The sequence below is a fragment of the Aythya fuligula genome, chromosome 28, assembly GCF_009819795.1.
Source record: "Aythya fuligula isolate bAytFul2 chromosome 28, bAytFul2.pri, whole genome shotgun sequence".
NCBI classification, from domain to species: domain Eukaryota; kingdom Metazoa; phylum Chordata; class Aves; order Anseriformes; family Anatidae; genus Aythya; species Aythya fuligula.
Genome location: NC_045586.1, coordinates 1,026,967 through 1,047,540, shown reverse-complemented (window position 1 = coordinate 1,047,540; position 20,574 = coordinate 1,026,967). Strand labels below are relative to the sequence as shown.

The following is a 20,574-nucleotide window of genomic DNA, read 5'->3' as shown; positions in this document are numbered from 1 at the left end:
ATACTTGTCCTGCGCTATTCCTGTCCTCTGCAGTGTTTTCAGGACAAGTGAAAGATTCTGCATAAGCCCTTTCGGAGGAGAGAAAACAATCTTTGCATCGCCATTTGCATTCCGCCGCCATTATACACACCAAGGCTGAATTTATCTGCGTCCTGCCAAGATCTAAAGGGGCCTCACATCACCCTCTAAAAGCTGTCCTGGATGCCACCTATCCCTTTGACTTCTTTGGGACTCCCTCCTCTTTGTGGCTTTGGCAGGTGTGCTTGGAGGAGGGATGGGCAATACAAAATGTTTAGAGTGCTAATATACCATCAGCGCTTCATCCAGTTGGGCATTGGCCTGCACAAACATACCTTCCAGCAATTCAAAGGTTTGCTTCATCAACGGGGAGACAGGATCAAACCTTGGTTGTTGGTGATACGACAATTAGAGAGCGGGAGCTCCTGGACATCCTTCTAAGACCTTGCCAATACCACACCTCTCAGTCACTCCTACAAAGACCAAATTCCTTAAGGGTACTCATCTCTTACAGGCATGAAGGAGATCCATATTAGGACCATATCCACCCATGTTTTTCCACTCCAAGACATCACATTTCTCCCTGTACATCTTCACGGAACATCCCAATAGAAAAGGAACATAAGGAGACTCAGATTACTTGGAAGCAAAAACTTTAATGAGTCTGAAGAAGGAATCAAAGCAGCACATGGAGGAAAGGATCCAGCCCACGCTGCCACAAGGACAGCTGTCAGTCAGACCCCCCTTCACCACAACGGGAAGCACTTCTTCCTCCCTTACATGGCCAGAGGAAGAACAAAGAGGATGCTCTTGACTTGCTTCCAGATGAACTCATGACGCAGAACAGCAGGAGATAACAAGGACTCGTGATGCAGAGAAGAAAGTGGGAGAAGAAGAAGATGTCTGCTGGCCGTGTTTCCAGACAGCGTAGGCTGGCACCCTGGCTTCCCTCTCTGCTCTGCAGGAGGCCACGAGGGTGTTCAGCCCATCTGGAAACTCTGGCCAGCAGCTCCGTCCTCAGTCCGGCACCTGGCTTCGGGCTTCCTGGTCGATGCGCTCACTGGACAACCTCGTGGGCTTTAGCAGGGCAGGCACCTCCTGCCACTGTAGCGGCCACCAAAGCCAGAGAGGCCAAAGCCCCCGGAGGAGATGGGCACTCCCTCCTCACTCAGGATGCTGCCAACGGCAGCTGAGGTGGTGGATCCCACAGCGGTGTTCTGGGGGAAGGAGCTGAGGATGGGCCGGGCAGGGTCACCACCACGGGAGAGGGCTGGATCACCACACGGGAGTCCTGGCACTGCCGGACACAGGGCTCGTTGCAGCTGTTGGCAAGCGGGGTTGGCCCACAGGGACGGCACAGATCGTAGCAGGACATGGCTGCGGGATGGAGGCGAACCTGGGAGAGGGGGCAGGCAAAGCACACGCAGCATGTCAGCAGCAGCCTGACAGCCTGCTGGCCAAGACAGAAGGCACAGTCTGGGGAACAGGGACACAGTCGACAAGGACAGAGAGAAGTCCCAGGGCCCCTGCAAAGACAGTCCAAGACCTCCTCCCACCTTCCCCCTCAGTGACAAGCAGAACAGCAACAGAGGGAGCAGAGTCAAGGAGCAAGGCCCACACCAAACCTACACAGAGGCAGAGCCTCGGTGGAGGCCAGAAGGCCAAGGGGAGAAGAGCAAGAGGGGAGTACGCAGAAGGCTCCTACAGCTCACCTTGTTCACCAAGGAGGAGACGGCAAGAGAAGTGGATGAGGCAGCTTGCTGTTGAATGAGTTTTTATACTGTTCCAGACTGCCCCAGGCCCAGAGGCACCATTTGCACAAGTAGTGTTTTTACTAGCAAGCTCATCTCACATGCAAAATATTACAATTTAAGAATCTCTGGCATTTATTTGTTCCCTGCAATGCTCCCTTTTCATTTCCTTGCTCATGTCATAGCCATTCTGCCACGCTGGCTTCTTTCAAGTCACAGGATTAGAGGCCAGAATGTTTCCGGGCAAAAATACACATCAGCACAAAGAGATGATGAAGACAATGATGCGGATTGTCCTACCTCTTTAGGGAATGGGAGCCTCTTACTCCCTGGAGCCTTGCTCCAACACTCACCCTGATTTCTGGTGTACATCTCCTCCCTAGCCTTGAAGTTTCAGGATGGACTTCCAGGTGTGAGGGTCAGCATTATCAATCTCCCTCCTTAACGCAGTGCTTACTCAGGTTCTTTTAGTCATTGTATTTCTAGGCAGGGCACCTCTAATCTTGGTTTTAGACTCCCTCAGATTAACAATTCTCTTGGGAGAAATGTGCCTGGCTCTTCTTTTGTAATCGTACTTCTCCCCTTTGTACCTTCCTGCTTTACACCTCTTAACTCCAAGAATTGGGAATGAAGGCTGCTGCCCTCCCAAGAGTTTCTGTTGGAGAGCTGTGGTTGTTTTACTTGGGTGGGCGGCCGAGCTCCACAACAACCGCTCCCTCACTCCCCCTCCTCAAAGGGAGAGGTGGAGAAAATAGGATAAAAAGGGCTCAAGGTTTGAGATAACGACAGGGAGATCGCTCAATAATTATTGTGATGGGCAAAAGAGCCTCAACATAGGGAGATAGTAAGATTTATTGCCTATTACTATTTATTGCCTATTACTAACAAGCTAGAGGAGTGAGAAACAAAGAAAAGAAACCAAACATGCTTTCCTCCCATCTGCCCTCTTCAACCTCCTCCCCTCGAGCGGCCCAGGGGAATGGGGGATCGGGTGTTGTGGTCAGTCTATACCATTTGTCTCTGCCGCTCCTTCACAGTCACTCTCGTAACCTGCACGTTGGGGTCCCTCCCACAGGATGCAGTCCTTCCTGAACTGATTGTGCGTGGACTTCCCACAGGCAGCAGCTCTTCAAGAACTGCTCCAGATATGGGTCCGTACCACAGGGTCAATCCATCAGGAGCAAACTGCTCCAAAATGAGTCCCCCACAGGCAACAGCTCCTGCCAGGTCACCTGCTCTTACATAGGCTCCTCTCCACAGGCCACAGGTCTGGCCCAGGATCTGGGTCCGGCAGGGGTCCTCCACAGCCCACAGCCTCCTTCAGTGCAGGTCCACCTGCTCCACCGTGGCCTCCTCCACGGGCTGCAGCATGGAACCCTGCTCCACCGTGGTACTCCATGGGCTGCAGAGGGACAGCCTTCTTCGCCATGGTCCACACCATAGGCCGTAAGGGAACTTGGGCTCCAGCACCTGGAGCACCTCTCCCCCTCCTTCTTCACTGACCATGGCGCCTGCAAGGCTCTTTCTCACGACTCACTCCCCCAGATGCTGTGTAGCACCACCTTTTTTTGCGTGTGTGTGTGTCCCTTTCTTAATTATGCTCACAGAGAGGTGCAAACAGCGTTGCTTATTGGATCTACTCTGGCCAGCAGTGGGCCCTTACCTAAAATGGGGCATCTTCTAGATTCTTCTCGCAGAAGCCACCCCTGTGGGCCACTGCTACCAAAACCTTGTCACATAAAGCCACTACAAGAGTTTCAATAACAAAAGCACATGCTGAGTAATTGATACACATCATTCTGCCTGCACAGCAGGCACAAGCACATATTTGGTAGGATTTCCCCAGGACACCCCACCCACCCGGCTCAGCAGCACGCATGCTCTGGGAGTCCTCACAAGGGCAGCCAGATGAGCAAGGGCACCAGACGTGCCCCTAACTCTGCCTGAGGCAGGATCAGAGCGGCAGGAGCACAGCACTGCCTGCGGAGGACAAGCGTGTGGGAAGGAGGGACTGAGAACAGAGCTGTTGGTCTACCACAACCTCGGTCTCCCCAGCTTGAGGCCAGGGTGGAGGGACAAAGCAATCATTGGCTTGGGACCAACCCAGGCACAGCCTAGCCTGCACAGCATCAGAATGGGATTTTTGGAGGGGTCCTGCAGGGTTTCTCCAGACCCACTTGGCTTCAGGACACAGGGATGCACACGTAGTACCCTGAAAGACATAACACTTTTCACCACAGGAATGCTCCAGTGGGGAAGATGATACTTGTCCTGCGCTATTCCTGTCCTCTGCAGTGTTTTCAGGACAAGTGAAAGATTCTGCATAAGCCCTTTCGGAGGAGAGAAAACAATCTTTGCATCGCCATTTGCATTCCGCCGCCATTATACACACCAAGGCTGAATTTATCTGCGTCCTGCCAAGATCTAAAGGGGCCTCACATCACCCTCTAAAAGCTGTCCTGGATGCCACCTATCCCTTTGACTTCTTTGGGACTCCCTCCTCTTTGTGGCTTTGGCAGGTGTGCTTGGAGGAGGGATGGGCAATACAAAATGTTTAGAGTGCTAATATACCATCAGCGCTTCATCCAGTTGGGCATTGGCCTGCACAAACATACCTTCCAGCAATTCAAAGGTTTGCTTCATCAACGGGGAGACAGGATCAAACCTTGGTTGTTGGTGATACGACAATTAGAGAGCGGGAGCTCCTGGACATCCTTCTAAGACCTTGCCAATACCACACCTCTCAGTCACTCCTACAAAGACCAAATTCCTTAAGGGTACTCATCTCTTACAGGCATGAAGGAGATCCATATTAGGACCATATCCACCCATGTTTTTCCACTCCAAGACATCACATTTCTCCCTGTACATCTTCACGGAACATCCCAATAGAAAAGGAACATAAGGAGACTCAGATTACTTGGAAGCAAAAACTTTAATGAGTCTGAAGAAGGAATCAAAGCAGCACATGGAGGAAAGGATCCAGCCCACGCTGCCACAAGGACAGCTGTCAGTCAGACCCCCCTTCACCACAACGGGAAGCACTTCTTCCTCCCTTACATGGCCAGAGGAAGAACAAAGAGGATGCTCTTGACTTGCTTCCAGATGAACTCATGACGCAGAACAGCAGGAGATAACAAGGACTCGTGATGCAGAGAAGAAAGTGGGAGAAGAAGAAGATGTCTGCTGGCCGTGTTTCCAGACAGCGTAGGCTGGCACCCTGGCTTCCCTCTCTGCTCTGCAGGAGGCCACGAGGGTGTTCAGCCCATCTGGAAACTCTGGCCAGCAGCTCCGTCCTCAGTCCGGCACCTGGCTTCGGGCTTCCTGGTCGATGCGCTCACTGGACATCCTCGTGGGCTTTAGCAGGGCAGGCACCTCCTGCCACTGTAGCGGCCACCAAAGCCAGAGAGGCCAAAGCCCCCGGAGGAGATGGGCACTCCCTCCTCACTCAGGATGCTGCCAACGGCAGCTGAGGTGGTGGATCCCACAGCGGTGTTCTGGGGGAAGGAGCTGAGGATGGGGCCGGGCAGGGTCACCACCACGGGAGAGGGCTGGATCACCACACGGGAGTCCTGGCACTGCCGGACACAGGGCTCGTTGCAGCTGTTGGCAAGCGGGGTTGGCCCACAGGGACGGCACAGATCGTAGCAGGACATGGCTGCGGGATGGAGGCGAACCTGGGAGAGGGGGCAGGCAAAGCACACGCAGCATGTCAGCAGCAGCCTGACAGCCTGCTGGCCAAGACAGAAGGCACAGTCTGGGGAACAGGGACACAGTCGACAAGGACAGAGAGAAGTCCCAGGGCCCCTGCAAAGACAGTCCAAGACCTCCTCCCACCTTCCCCCTCAGTGACAAGCAGAACAGCAACAGAGGGAGCAGAGTCAAGGAGCAAGGCCCACACCAAACCTACACAGAGGCAGAGCCTCGGTGGAGGCCAGAAGGCCAAGGGGAGAAGAGCAAGAGGGGAGTACGCAGAAGGCTCCTACAGCTCACCTTGTTCACCAAGGAGGAGACGGCAAGAGAAGTGGATGAGGCAGCTTGCTGTTGAATGAGTTTTTATACTGTTCCAGACTGCCCCAGGCCCAGAGGCACCATTTGCACAAGTAGTGTTTTTACTAGCAAGCTCATCTCACATGCAAAATATTACAATTTAAGAATCTCTGGCATTTATTTGTTCCCTGCAATGCTCCCTTTTCATTTCCTTGCTCATGTCATAGCCATTCTGCCACGCTGGCTTCTTTCAAGTCACAGGATTAGAGGCCAGAATGTTTCCGGGCAAAAATACACATCAGCACAAAGAGATGATGAAGACAATGATGCGGATTGTCCTACCTCTTTAGGGAATGGGAGCCTCTTACTCCCTGGAGCCTTGCTCCAACACTCACCCTGATTTCTGGTGTACATCTCCTCCCTAGCCTTGAAGTTTCAGGATGGACTTCCAGGTGTGAGGGTCAGCATTATCAATCTCCCTCCTTAACGCAGTGCTTACTCAGGTTCTTTTAGTCATTGTATTTCTAGGCAGGGCACCTCTAATCTTGGTTTTAGACTCCCTCAGATTAACAATTCTCTTGGGAGAAATGTGCCTGGCTCTTCTTTTGTAATCGTACTTCTCCCCTTTGTACCTTCCTGCTTTACACCTCTTAACTCCAAGAATTGGGAATGAAGGCTGCTGCCCTCCCAAGAGTTTCTGTTGGAGAGCTGTGGTTGTTTTACTTGGGTGGGCGGCCGAGCTCCACAACAACCGCTCCCTCACTCCCCCTCCTCAAAGGGAGAGGTGGAGAAAATAGGATAAAAAGGGCTCAAGGTTTGAGATAACGACAGGGAGATCGCTCAATAATTATTGTGATGGGCAAAAGAGCCTCAACATAGGGAGATAGTAAGATTTATTGCCTATTACTATTTATTGCCTATTACTAACAAGCTAGAGGAGTGAGAAACAAAGAAAAGAAACCAAACATGCTTTCCTCCCATCTGCCCTCTTCAACCTCCTCCCCTCGAGCGGCCCAGGGGAATGGGGGATCGGGTGTTGTGGTCAGTCTATACCATTTGTCTCTGCCGCTCCTTCACAGTCACTCTCGTAACCTGCACGTTGGGGTCCCTCCCACAGGATGCAGTCCTTCCTGAACTGATTGTGCGTGGACTTCCCACAGGCAGCAGCTCTTCAAGAACTGCTCCAGATATGGGTCCGTACCACAGGGTCAATCCATCAGGAGCAAACTGCTCCAAAATGAGTCCCCCACAGGCAACAGCTCCTGCCAGGTCACCTGCTCTTACATAGGCTCCTCTCCACAGGCCACAGGTCTGGCCCAGGATCTGGGTCCGGCAGGGGTCCTCCACAGCCCACAGCCTCCTTCAGTGCAGGTCCACCTGCTCCACCGTGGCCTCCTCCACGGGCTGCAGCATGGAACCCTGCTCCACCGTGGTACTCCATGGGCTGCAGAGGGACAGCCTTCTTCGCCATGGTCCACACCATAGGCCGTAAGGGAACTTGGGCTCCAGCACCTGGAGCACCTCTCCCCCTCCTTCTTCACTGACCATGGCGCCTGCAAGGCTCTTTCTCACGACTCACTCCCCCAGATGCTGTGTAGCACCACCTTTTTTTGCGTGTGTGTGTGTCCCTTTCTTAATTATGCTCACAGAGAGGTGCAAACAGCGTTGCTTATTGGATCTACTCTGGCCAGCAGTGGGCCCTTACCTAAAATGGGGCATCTTCTAGATTCTTCTCGCAGAAGCCACCCCTGTGGGCCACTGCTACCAAAACCTTGTCACATAAAGCCACTACAAGAGTTTCAATAACAAAAGCACATGCTGAGTAATTGATACACATCATTCTGCCTGCACAGCAGGCACAAGCACATATTTGGTAGGATTTCCCCAGGACACCCCACCCACCCGGCTCAGCAGCACGCATGCTCTGGGAGTCCTCACAAGGGCAGCCAGATGAGCAAGGGCACCAGACGTGCCCCTAACTCTGCCTGAGGCAGGATCAGAGCGGCAGGAGCACAGCACTGCCTGCGGAGGACAAGCGTGTGGGAAGGAGGGACTGAGAACAGAGCTGTTGGTCTACCACAACCTCGGTCTCCCCAGCTTGAGGCCAGGGTGGAGGGACAAAGCAATCATTGGCTTGGGACCAACCCAGGCACAGCCTAGCCTGCACAGCATCAGAATGGGATTTTTGGAGGGGTCCTGCAGGGTTTCTCCAGACCCACTTGGCTTCAGGACACAGGGATGCACACGTAGTACCCTGAAAGACATAACACTTTTCACCACAGGAATGCTCCAGTGGGGAAGATGATACTTGTCCTGCGCTATTCCTGTCCTCTGCAGTGTTTTCAGGACAAGTGAAAGATTCTGCATAAGCCCTTTCGGAGGAGAGAAAACAATCTTTGCATCGCCATTTGCATTCCGCCGCCATTATACACACCAAGGCTGAATTTATCTGCGTCCTGCCAAGATCTAAAGGGGCCTCACATCACCCTCTAAAAGCTGTCCTGGATGCCACCTATCCCTTTGACTTCTTTGGGACTCCCTCCTCTTTGTGGCTTTGGCAGGTGTGCTTGGAGGAGGGATGGGCAATACAAAATGTTTAGAGTGCTAATATACCATCAGCGCTTCATCCAGTTGGGCATTGGCCTGCACAAACATACCTTCCAGCAATTCAAAGGTTTGCTTCATCAACGGGGAGACAGGATCAAACCTTGGTTGTTGGTGATACGACAATTAGAGAGCGGGAGCTCCTGGACATCCTTCTAAGACCTTGCCAATACCACACCTCTCAGTCACTCCTACAAAGACCAAATTCCTTAAGGGTACTCATCTCTTACAGGCATGAAGGAGATCCATATTAGGACCATATCCACCCATGTTTTTCCACTCCAAGACATCACATTTCTCCCTGTACATCTTCACGGAACATCCCAATAGAAAAGGAACATAAGGAGACTCAGATTACTTGGAAGCAAAAACTTTAATGAGTCTGAAGAAGGAATCAAAGCAGCACATGGAGGAAAGGATCCAGCCCACGCTGCCACAAGGACAGCTGTCAGTCAGACCCCCCTTCACCACAACGGGAAGCACTTCTTCCTCCCTTACATGGCCAGAGGAAGAACAAAGAGGATGCTCTTGACTTGCTTCCAGATGAACTCATGACGCAGAACAGCAGGAGATAACAAGGACTCGTGATGCAGAGAAGAAAGTGGGAGAAGAAGAAGATGTCTGCTGGCCGTGTTTCCAGACAGCGTAGGCTGGCACCCTGGCTTCCCTCTCTGCTCTGCAGGAGGCCACGAGGGTGTTCAGCCCATCTGGAAACTCTGGCCAGCAGCTCCGTCCTCAGTCCGGCACCTGGCTTCGGGCTTCCTGGTCGATGCGCTCACTGGACATCCTCGTGGGCTTTAGCAGGGCAGGCACCTCCTGCCACTGTAGCGGCCACCAAAGCCAGAGAGGCCAAAGCCCCCGGAGGAGATGGGCACTCCCTCCTCACTCAGGATGCTGCCAACGGCAGCTGAGGTGGTGGATCCCACAGCGGTGTTCTGGGGGAAGGAGCTGAGGATGGGGCCGGGCAGGGTCACCACCACGGGAGAGGGCTGGATCACCACACGGGAGTCCTGGCACTGCCGGACACAGGGCTCGTTGCAGCTGTTGGCAAGCGGGGTTGGCCCACAGGGACGGCACAGATCGTAGCAGGACATGGCTGCGGGATGGAGGCGAACCTGGGAGAGGGGGCAGGCAAAGCACACGCAGCATGTCAGCAGCAGCCTGACAGCCTGCTGGCCAAGACAGAAGGCACAGTCTGGGGAACAGGGACACAGTCGACAAGGACAGAGAGAAGTCCCAGGGCCCCTGCAAAGACAGTCCAAGACCTCCTCCCACCTTCCCCCTCAGTGACAAGCAGAACAGCAACAGAGGGAGCAGAGTCAAGGAGCAAGGCCCACACCAAACCTACACAGAGGCAGAGCCTCGGTGGAGGCCAGAAGGCCAAGGGGAGAAGAGCAAGAGGGGAGTACGCAGAAGGCTCCTACAGCTCACCTTGTTCACCAAGGAGGAGACGGCAAGAGAAGTGGATGAGGCAGCTTGCTGTTGAATGAGTTTTTATACTGTTCCAGACTGCCCCAGGCCCAGAGGCACCATTTGCACAAGTAGTGTTTTATTAGCAAGCTCATCTCACATGCAAAATATTACAATTTAAGAATCTCTGGCATTTATTTGTTCCCTGCAATGCTCCCTTTTCATTTCCTTGCTCATGTCATAGCCATTCTGCCACGCTGGCTTCTTTCAAGTCACAGGATTAGAGGCCAGAATGTTTCCGGGCAAAAATACACATCAGCACAAAGAGATGATGAAGACAATGATGCGGATTGTCCTACCTCTTTAGGGAATGGGAGCCTCTTACTCCCTGGAGCCTTGCTCCAACACTCACCCTGATTTCTGGTGTACATCTCCTCCCTAGCCTTGAAGTTTCAGGATGGACTTCCAGGTGTGAGGGTCAGCATTATCAATCTCCCTCCTTAACGCAGTGCTTACTCAGGTTCTTTTAGTCATTGTATTTCTAGGCAGGGCACCTCTAATCTTGGTTTTAGACTCCCTCAGATTAACAATTCTCTTGGGAGAAATGTGCCTGGCTCTTCTTTTGTAATCGTACTTCTCCCCTTTGTACCTTCCTGCTTTACACCTCTTAACTCCAAGAATTGGGAATGAAGGCTGCTGCCCTCCCAAGAGTTTCTGTTGGAGAGCTGTGGTTGTTTTACTTGGGTGGGCGGCCGAGCTCCACAACAACCGCTCCCTCACTCCCCCTCCTCAAAGGGAGAGGTGGAGAAAATAGGATAAAAAGGGCTCAAGGTTTGAGATAACGACAGGGAGATCGCTCAATAATTATTGTGATGGGCAAAAGAGCCTCAACATAGGGAGATAGTAAGATTTATTGCCTATTACTATTTATTGCCTATTACTAACAAGCTAGAGGAGTGAGAAACAAAGAAAAGAAACCAAACATGCTTTCCTCCCATCTGCCCTCTTCAACCTCCTCCCCTCGAGCGGCCCAGGGGAATGGGGGATCGGGTGTTGTGGTCAGTCTATACCATTTGTCTCTGCCGCTCCTTCACAGTCACTCTCGTAACCTGCACGTTGGGGTCCCTCCCACAGGATGCAGTCCTTCCTGAACTGATTGTGCGTGGACTTCCCACAGGCAGCAGCTCTTCAAGAACTGCTCCAGATATGGGTCCGTACCACAGGGTCAATCCATCAGGAGCAAACTGCTCCAAAATGAGTCCCCCACAGGCAACAGCTCCTGCCAGGTCACCTGCTCTTACATAGGCTCCTCTCCACAGGCCACAGGTCTGGCCCAGGATCTGGGTCCGGCAGGGGTCCTCCACAGCCCACAGCCTCCTTCAGTGCAGGTCCACCTGCTCCACCGTGGCCTCCTCCACGGGCTGCAGCATGGAACCCTGCTCCACCGTGGTACTCCATGGGCTGCAGAGGGACAGCCTTCTTCGCCATGGTCCACACCATAGGCCGTAAGGGAACTTGGGCTCCAGCACCTGGAGCACCTCTCCCCCTCCTTCTTCACTGACCATGGCGCCTGCAAGGCTCTTTCTCACGACTCACTCCCCCAGATGCTGTGTAGCACCACCTTTTTTTGCGTGTGTGTGTGTCCCTTTCTTAATTATGCTCACAGAGAGGTGCAAACAGTGTTGCTTATTGGATCTACTCTGGCCAGCAGTGGGCCCTTACCTAAAATGGGGCATCTTCTAGATTCTTCTCGCAGAAGCCACCCCTGTGGGCCACTGCTACCAAAACCTTGTCACATAAAGCCACTACAAGAGTTTCAATAACAAAAGCACATGCTGAGTAATTGATACACATCATTCTGCCTGCACAGCAGGCACAAGCACATATTTGGTAGGATTTCCCCAGGACACCCCACCCACCCGGCTCAGCAGCACGCATGCTCTGGGAGTCCTCACAAGGGCAGCCAGATGAGCAAGGGCACCAGACGTGCCCCTAACTCTGCCTGAGGCAGGATCAGAGCGGCAGGAGCACAGCACTGCCTGCGGAGGACAAGCGTGTGGGAAGGAGGGACTGAGAACAGAGCTGTTGGTCTACCACAACCTCGGTCTCCCCAGCTTGAGGCCAGGGTGGAGGGACAAAGCAATCATTGGCTTGGGACCAACCCAGGCACAGCCTAGCCTGCACAGCATCAGAATGGGATTTTTGGAGGGGTCCTGCAGGGTTTCTCCAGACCCACTTGGCTTCAGGACACAGGGATGCACACGTAGTACCCTGAAAGACATAACACTTTTCACCACAGGAATGCTCCAGTGGGGAAGATGATACTTGTCCTGCGCTATTCCTGTCCTCTGCAGTGTTTTCAGGACAAGTGAAAGATTCTGCATAAGCCCTTTCGGAGGAGAGAAAACAATCTTTGCATCGCCATTTGCATTCCGCCGCCATTATACACACCAAGGCTGAATTTATCTGCGTCCTGCCAAGATCTAAAGGGGCCTCACATCACCCTCTAAAAGCTGTCCTGGATGCCACCTATCCCTTTGACTTCTTTGGGACTCCCTCCTCTTTGTGGCTTTGGCAGGTGTGCTTGGAGGAGGGATGGGCAATACAAAATGTTTAGAGTGCTAATATACCATCAGCGCTTCATCCAGTTGGGCATTGGCCTGCACAAACATACCTTCCAGCAATTCAAAGGTTTGCTTCATCAACGGGGAGACAGGATCAAACCTTGGTTGTTGGTGATACGACAATTAGAGAGCGGGAGCTCCTGGACATCCTTCTAAGACCTTGCCAATACCACACCTCTCAGTCACTCCTACAAAGACCAAATTCCTTAAGGGTACTCATCTCTTACAGGCATGAAGGAGATCCATATTAGGACCATATCCACCCATGTTTTTCCACTCCAAGACATCACATTTCTCCCTGTACATCTTCACGGAACATCCCAATAGAAAAGGAACATAAGGAGACTCAGATTACTTGGAAGCAAAAACTTTAATGAGTCTGAAGAAGGAATCAAAGCAGCACATGGAGGAAAGGATCCAGCCCACGCTGCCACAAGGACAGCTGTCAGTCAGACCCCCCTTCACCACAACAGGAAGCACTTCTTCCTCCCTTACATGGCCAGAGGAAGAACAAAGAGGATGCTCTTGACTTGCTTCCAGATGAACTCATGACGCAGAACAGCAGGAGATAACAAGGACTCGTGATGCAGAGAAGAAAGTGGGAGAAGAAGAAGATGTCTGCTGGCCGTGTTTCCAGACAGCGCAGGCTGGCACCCTGGCTTCCCTCTCTGCTCTGCAGGAGGCCACGAGGGTGTTCAGCCCATCTGGAAACTCTGGCCAGCAGCTCCGTCCTCAGTCCGGCACCTGGCTTCGGGCTTCCTGGTCGATGCGTTCACTGGACATCCTCGTGGGCTTTAGCAGGGCAGGCACCTCCTGCCACTGTAGCGGCCACCAAAGCCAGAGAGGCCAAAGCCCCCGGAGGAGATGGGCACTCCCTCCTCACTCAGGATGCTGCCAACGGCAGCTGAGGTGGTGGATCCCACAGCGGTGTTCTGGGGGAAGGAGCTGAGGATGGGGCCGGGCAGGGTCACCACCACGGGAGAGGGCTGGATCACCACACGGGAGTCCTGGCACTGCCGGACACAGGGCTCGTTGCAGCTGTTGGCAAGCGGGGTTGGCCCACAGGGACGGCACAGATCGTAGCAGGACATGGCTGCGGGATGGAGGCGAACCTGGGAGAGAGGGCAGGGAAAGCACACGCAGCATGTCAGCAGCAGCCTGACAGCCTGCTGGCCAAGACAGAATGTATAGTCTGGGGAGCAGGGACAGGCTTGAGTCCAGGTCGAGGACAGAGAGGGGCCGAAGGGCCCCTGCAAAGACAGTCCAAGACCTCCTCCACCTCCCCTCTCAGTGTCAAGGAGGTCAACAATGGAGCGAGGAGTGTCAAGGATGAAGGGCCACAGCAAGAGCTTAACAGAGGCAAAGAGTTTTTTAAGGCAAGAAGGCCAAGGGGAGAAGAAGAGAATGAGGGGAGTGAGGAGAAGGCACTTGCAGCTCACCTTGTTCACCAGGGAAGAAGGCAAGAGAAGTGAATGAGGGAGCTTACTGTTGGATTTGTTTTTATACTGTTCCAGACTGCCTTAGGCACAGAGGGACCATTTGCACTTTTAATGTGTTTACCAACAAGCTCATATTTTATGCTGAGCTTCCAAATTAAGTAAATTGGCTCATTGTTTATTTTCCCTGCAATGCTCCCTTTTCATTTTGCTGTTTCATGACATGTCCATTCCATCATGCAGTCTCCTTTCAAGCTCCAGTATTATAGGCCAATATTTCCATTGGAAATTATAGTTAAAATCAGGCAGATGTTTCAACCACGTCAGAGGAGTTTTGCCATGTTTTTAGTTGACATCAGCATTTTCCCCTTCTTAGGCATATTAGACTGTTATGAATGTGGCATTTTTTTGGTGCTTTTTGATTTTGTTGTTGTTGTTTTGTTTGTTTGTTGTTTGCTTTTGTTTTTGTTTTTGTTTTTTCTTCCAATATTTTCATTTGATTAGAGAGCAGATCCTTATCCAAGGACTGGTCAAATCTGTTGCTCTCTGTGACTCCAAGGCTTTTAAATCTTTCGTAGGCATTATTTTTACAGCAGGATGACTGCGCTGTCAGGTGTTTTGTACTCTCCTTTTGAACTGGCATTGCACAGTCCAGTTATCCTGGTTGTTTTGCTTTCTCACCTCCTTCACTGTTGTCTGTTAGTCCCCAATAACCAGACCAAGCATGCTTCAGAAAGAATGATTTTGCTTTTCCAAAGTCAGTATTATCTAGATATGCTGCTTTTTTGAAGAAACCACTCTAACAAAAACACACGGCAACATTTCCATGCTACACACAACCCTGCCCAGAAACAAGGGAGGTCTGGGAGGTCCACCAAGGGCATCTGGGTGAGCAGCAGGTATCAGGACCTCCCTGCAGATATGTGCCAAGGGGGCAACACCAAGCCACACCCTGTGCTTTCCTGAGGCAGCACATTTCTCAGGGGAACAACAGCCCAGCTTGGGATATTAAGCATACATGTACACAGCTCACGACCTCATCCCACGGGGTGGACAAAATGCCTTCCCCAGTGAGGCTGGGACTCCACCAGACATAGGCAACTCTCTAATCACAGAGGCCCAACCAAATTCCTCATTTAAGAAGATGAAAGGAGCTTTTAAGGTGACAGGGCATGTTCATCTAAGCAAATCTGCATGCAGAATAAATCCACAGTGTGACTGCAACACAGCATTGCTGCACGGAAAATAAGGATCTCCATATACAAAGGAATTTTAATCATCTTTAAACTATACAGGGCACCAGTTTCCCATACATGCTGCTTTCATTAAAAACTCTCCACAAGAAAGACATTGCATGCAAAAATACATTTTTCTATCATTTCTCCATAGTCTCCAATGCAGAATCACATACAGAGGGTCTATACAAGACCTCAAGCATCTTGTAACACACTACTCTCAGACGGCATACTGAGGATGTTGACTTCTATCCCCAGTTGTATCTTTTAACAACTCCTGTATTCTGGAGATGAAACAGGATGCCTTAAAAACATAGAGCAAAGTGCATTTTAGAGGGTCTCCCATCAAGGACAGATGCATGGATCTTTTTGGTGGTTGCTGTCTTTAAGAGAATATACCCATCTGGTGCAAAATTATACTGTCCTCCAGAGGGTAGAGCAAAAGAGAAGCTTCCCACTCAACCTCAGTGAGGACTGGAGGGCCTGGAGTAAGGGATTGCCCACAGAGAAAAATAGCAGAGGAGGGAGGGACTTAAACCCAAAAATAGGAGCTCACACCATCCTCTAATAGATTGCCCTAGCTTCCACTTCTCCCTTTATCTTCTTTGGGACTCTTTCCAATCTGAGGCTTTGGCAGATATGCGTGGGGAGAGATGGGCAGAACAAAATATTTAGAGCTGTAATATACCACCAGAGCTTCATCCAGATGGGCACTGGCCTTCACAAGCATACCTTCCACAAATTCAAAGGTTTGCCTCATAAATTGGAAGACAGCAGCAAACCTCCCATGTTGGTGACAAATCTCTTGGGTTACATCTTGGACACTCTCATTTTAGCTTGCAAACACCAGACACCCTTCCACCTCTCCATATCTCCACTAATGACCATCTTTCTTCAGGCTAGCTAACTCCTCCAGACATGAAGGAGGTCCATATTAGGGCCATATTCACCCATGCTTTTCCACTCCAAGACATCACATTTCTCCCTGGACAGCTTCACTGGGCATCCATAAAGAAAAGGAACATGATGACACACAGATTACAATGCAGTGTAAACTTTAATGAGTCTGAAGAAGGAATCAAAGCAGCTCATGGTGGAAAGAATCTGGTACACGCTGCCACAAGGACAGCTGGCAGTCAGACCCCCCTTCAACACAATGGGATGCATGTCTTCCTCCCTCACATGGTGAGAGGCAGAAGAAACAGGACACTCTTGACTTGCTTCCAGATGAACCCATGGCACAGGACAGCAGGAGACAACAACGGCTCATGATGCACAGAAGAAAGTGGGAAAAGAAGAAGATGTCTGCTGGCCGTGTTTCCAGACAGCGTAGGCTGGCACCCTGGCTTCCCTCTCTGCTCTGCAGGAGGCCACGAGGGTGCCCAGCCCATCTGGAAACTCTGGCCAGCAGCTCCATCTTCAGTTCGGCAACTGGCTTCGGGCTTCCTGGTCGATGCGCTCACTGGACATCCTCGTGGGCTTTAGCAGGGCAGGCACCTTCTGCCATAGTAGCGGCCACCAAAACCAGAGAGGCCAAAGCCCCCAGAGGAGATGGGAACTCCTTCAGAACTCAGGATGCTGCCAACGGCAGCCGAGGTGGTGGATCCCACAGCGGTGTTCTGGGGGAAGGAGCTGAGGATGGGACCGGGCAGGGTCACCACCACGGGAGATGGTTCAATCACCACACGGGAGTCCTGGCACTGCCGGACACAGGGCTCGTTGCAGCTGTTGGCAAGCGGGGTTGGCCCACAGGGACGGCACAGATCGTAGCAGGACATGGCTGCGGGATGGAGGCACACCTGCGAGAGAGGGCAGGGAAAGCACACGCAGTATGTCAGCAGCAGCCTGACAGCCTGCTGGCCAAGACAGAAGGCATAATCTGGGGAACAGGGACACAGTCGACGAGGACAGAGAGGGGTCCAAGGGCCTCTGCAAACACACTCCAAACCTCCTCCCACCTTCCCCCTCAGTGACAAGCAGAACAGCAGCAGAGGGAGCAGAGTCAAGGAGCAAGGCCCAGACCAAACCTAATGGAGGCAGAGCCTTGGTGGAGGCCAGAAGGCCAAGAGGAGAAGAGCAAGAGGGGAGTGAGGAGAAGGCACTTGCAGCTCACCTTGTTCACCAAGGAGGAGGAGGCAAGAGAAGTGGATGAGGGAGCCTGTTGTTGGATGGGTTTTTATACTGTTCCAGACTGCCCCAGGCGCAGAGACACCTTTTGGGCTTGAATATGTTTCACAACAAGCTCATCTTCTATGCAAAACTGTGAAGTCAAAGTAAATGGGGACACTATTTTTTGTTCCAATTAATGCACCCTTTTCATGACATGACTATTTTGCCATGCACACTCCTTTAAATGGACAGAATTATAGACCAAAATATTTCCATTGGAAATGATGCATCAGCACATGGAAATGATACAGTAGTGATGAGGGGTATTCAGCTACAGTATTTGATGACAGCCTCATATCCTAAAGAGCCTTACTTTGACGATTTCAAAAATGCTTAACTCACATTTCCTTCCCATACTAAAACACAAGGTATGACTTAAAAACAGCTTTCCATGATAGGAGTGGCCATTGCCAATGCTTCACATAATAAATAATTCTATGTTAGGTCTGAACATGCGAGTCAGGTTGGATAAGCTGTTGGCTTTTAGACTGTCTGCAATCTCACATAGGAGAAATTCACATGTTCTTTGCCCTTCCCTCCTTTGGCTGGGCAGCCTCCTGAAGTCCCCAGTCAACAGAAGAAGGACGTTTGAGGAGAGACACCCCTTTCCAACACATGCTAAGTCTACACCCCTCACACTACCAAAGGTCAGTGCAGTGATGTAGTGGCTTCACAACTCCTCCTTCCTCCTCCTCAAGGCTTCCTGCAACTTCTGCTTTCAAACTACATGCTAATTCAATAACCTCCACTGCAAAATGCTTGGAAAACTTTCCATGCAACACGAAAACTCATCACAAGCTGGCAGGGCCTGAGAATGACAGCAGGATGTCTATAGAGGAAAGTATGCATCACGACCTCTGCTTCATAGAATCCTAGAATATCCTGAGTTAGAAGGGACCCACAAGGATCATCAAGTACAACTTCTATCTCCACACAGGACCACCAAACAATCAGAATATACGTCTGAGAGTGGTTTCCAAACGCTTCCTGAATGCCGGCAGCCTCAGTGCCATGACCACTCCCAGGAGGAGCCTGTTCCAGTGCTGACTGCCTTCTCAGAGTGAAGAAGCTTTTCCTAACATCCAGCCTGAACCTCCCTTGTTGCAGATCCATGCCATTCCCTCAGGTCCTGCCACTGTCACCACAGAGAAGTGAACAGGGCCTACCTTTAATTTCCCTCGTGAAGAAGCTGTAGGCCGCAAGGAGGCCTCCCCTCAGTCTCCTATTCTCTAGGCTGAAAAACACAGGTGACTGAGAAAACTGGTCGTATGTCTTTCCCTCGAGACCTTTCACCAACTTGTAGCCCTCCTTTGGACACTCTAATAGTTTTATAACCTTCTTATACTGTGGCAGCCAAAACTCAACACTCAATGTGAGGCCGCACCAGCACAGTGCAAAGCACAACAATCATTTCCCTCAATTTCCTCTCCCCATGCATCTCAGCACACTCACACATATGTGGTTTCCCACTGGCCAGTGCTACCCAGCAGTCAGTCTTCAGAATGCTACTCTGCCCCAAAGCTCCAGTTCCCTGCAGTTCCCTACGTTCCCTGATCACCTGCTGCAGTTGTTGCCTTCTCTCCCAGATATCAGCTGTTCAAAGCACTTTTCTCGACTGTCAGCTCAGGGTAGATAAGGATTATTAACAAAGAGTGTGTTTCCTGAGGGTCTTCCCACACAGCAAGACTCAGGACTTTGCCTGAAAAAGCAATCAGTCAGGGAAGGCAGGCCTTTAGCTATGGTGTAAAGTGTTGTAGGATTTCCCCAGTATAGAGGATAGCATGAGAGGTGCCCCACACTCTGCCTCAAGCAGGAGTGGGTGACACAGACAAACAAATCTCCTGTTGAGGAATAGAGCATATGGGAAGTAGGGCTATGGAGCTCATTGTCACCTGCATCCCCCATGGCAGGAGCAATCACCAGAGCCTGTTGTAATTGGACACAACAACCACACACAAACCATGCTACTTTCCTCCCTGATGATGGTGCTCTTGCAGGTTGGGGCAGAACGGTAGAAAAGCACAACAGATGCATCCAGGATGATTTCTTCCTCTCCTTGCTGTGGTAGGAGAGGGTCAGACAGGGACTTGCCAAAATCCCTCACTTGAATGCTGCTGGAGAATGGTCTTGCAGACACAGAAACAGTGACTGTGCGGCTCTGCTGGACTCATTGAGTGATTCAGAAACATTAGTGTATGCACAGAGAGATGATGTGGTGGCTAACCAGAATATTACAATTCAGGACATGCCCATTCCCTCTACAGAGAATGGCTGGGAATCCCAATAGGGAAGGAATATGAGGAGACACAGATTACAATGCAGCATAAACTTTAATGAGTCTGAAGAAGGAATCAAAGCAGCACTAGGAGGAAGGGATCCAGTCCAAGCTGCCACAAGGACAGCTGGCAGTCAGATCCCACTTCAACACAATGGGTTGCATGTCTTCCTCCCTCACATGGGAAGAGGAAGAACAAACAGGACACTCTTGACTTGCTTCCAGATGAACCCATGGCACAGGACAGCAGCAGAAAACAAGGACTTGTCATGCAATGAAGAAAGTGGGAGAAGAAGATGTCTGCTGGCCATGTTTCCAGACAGCGCAGGCTAGCACCCTGGCTTCCCTCTCTGCTCTGCAGGAGGCCACGAGGGTGCCCAGCCCATCTGGAAACTCTGGCCAGCAGCTCCGTCCTCAGTCCGGCACCTGGCTTCGGGCTTCCTGGTCGATGCGATCACTGGATGTCCTCGTGGGCTTTAGCAGGGCAGGCACCTTCTGCCATAGTAGCGGCCACCAAAGCCAGAGAGGCCAAAGCCCCCAGAGGAGATGGGAACTCCTTCAGAACTCAGGATGCTGCCAACGGCAGCTGAGGTGGTGGATCCCACAGCGGTGTTCTGGGGGAAGGAGCTGAGGATGGGACCGGGCAGGGTCACCACCACGGGAGATGGTTCAATCACCACACGGGAGTCCTGGCACTGCCGGACACAGGGCTCGTTGCAGCTGTTGGCAAGTGGGATTGGCCCACAGGGACGGCACAGATCGTAGCAGGACATGGCTGCGGGATGGAGGCGCACCTGCGAGAGAGAGCAGGGAAAACACATGCAGCATGTCAGCAGCAGCCTGACAGCCTGCTGGCCAAGATGGAAGACATAGTCTGGGGAGCACAGGGTGCACAATGACAGAGAGGGGCTTGGGGGCCTGGGTGCTCAAGGACCCCTGCAAAGACAGCCTAAGTCCTTCTCCCACCTCTTCTCTCAGTGACAAGCAGAACAATGATGGAGTGAGTAGCAAGGCCCACATCAAAGCTACATGGAGGCAGACTCAGTCAGGGTCAGAAGGCCA

At 51.7% G+C, this 20,574-nt stretch overlaps 5 protein-coding genes and 1 pseudogene across 5 annotated transcripts; all 6 read right to left on the bottom strand.

Moving 5' to 3' along the window:
* Nucleotides 1–1,097: 1,097 nt before the first annotated feature.
* LOC116499791 lies at nucleotides 1,098–1,393 on the bottom strand (annotated as a pseudogene).
* A 3,735-nt stretch (nucleotides 1,394–5,128) lies between these two features.
* On the bottom strand, nucleotides 5,129–5,425 carry LOC116499738 (feather beta keratin-like). Its single transcript, XM_032204569.1, has one exon. It carries the CDS (start codon nucleotides 5,423–5,425, stop codon nucleotides 5,129–5,131), a length of 297 nt encoding a protein of 98 aa, XP_032060460.1.
* A 3,735-nt stretch (nucleotides 5,426–9,160) lies between these two features.
* LOC116499739 (feather beta keratin-like) lies at nucleotides 9,161–9,457 on the bottom strand. The gene has a single exon (XM_032204570.1). The coding sequence runs from the start codon at nucleotides 9,455–9,457 to the stop codon at nucleotides 9,161–9,163; it is 297 nt and encodes a 98-aa protein (XP_032060461.1).
* Nucleotides 9,458–13,191: 3,734 nt separating this feature from the next.
* LOC116499745 (feather beta keratin-like) lies at nucleotides 13,192–13,488 on the bottom strand. Its single transcript, XM_032204576.1, has one exon. It carries the CDS (start codon nucleotides 13,486–13,488, stop codon nucleotides 13,192–13,194), a length of 297 nt encoding a protein of 98 aa, XP_032060467.1.
* A 3,061-nt stretch (nucleotides 13,489–16,549) lies between these two features.
* On the bottom strand, nucleotides 16,550–16,846 carry LOC116499753 (feather beta keratin-like). The gene has a single exon (XM_032204583.1). It carries the CDS (start codon nucleotides 16,844–16,846, stop codon nucleotides 16,550–16,552), a length of 297 nt encoding a protein of 98 aa, XP_032060474.1.
* Nucleotides 16,847–19,988: 3,142 nt separating this feature from the next.
* LOC116499760 (feather beta keratin-like) lies at nucleotides 19,989–20,285 on the bottom strand. The gene has a single exon (XM_032204596.1). The coding sequence runs from the start codon at nucleotides 20,283–20,285 to the stop codon at nucleotides 19,989–19,991; it is 297 nt and encodes a 98-aa protein (XP_032060487.1).
* Between the last annotated feature and the right edge of the window lie 289 nt (nucleotides 20,286–20,574).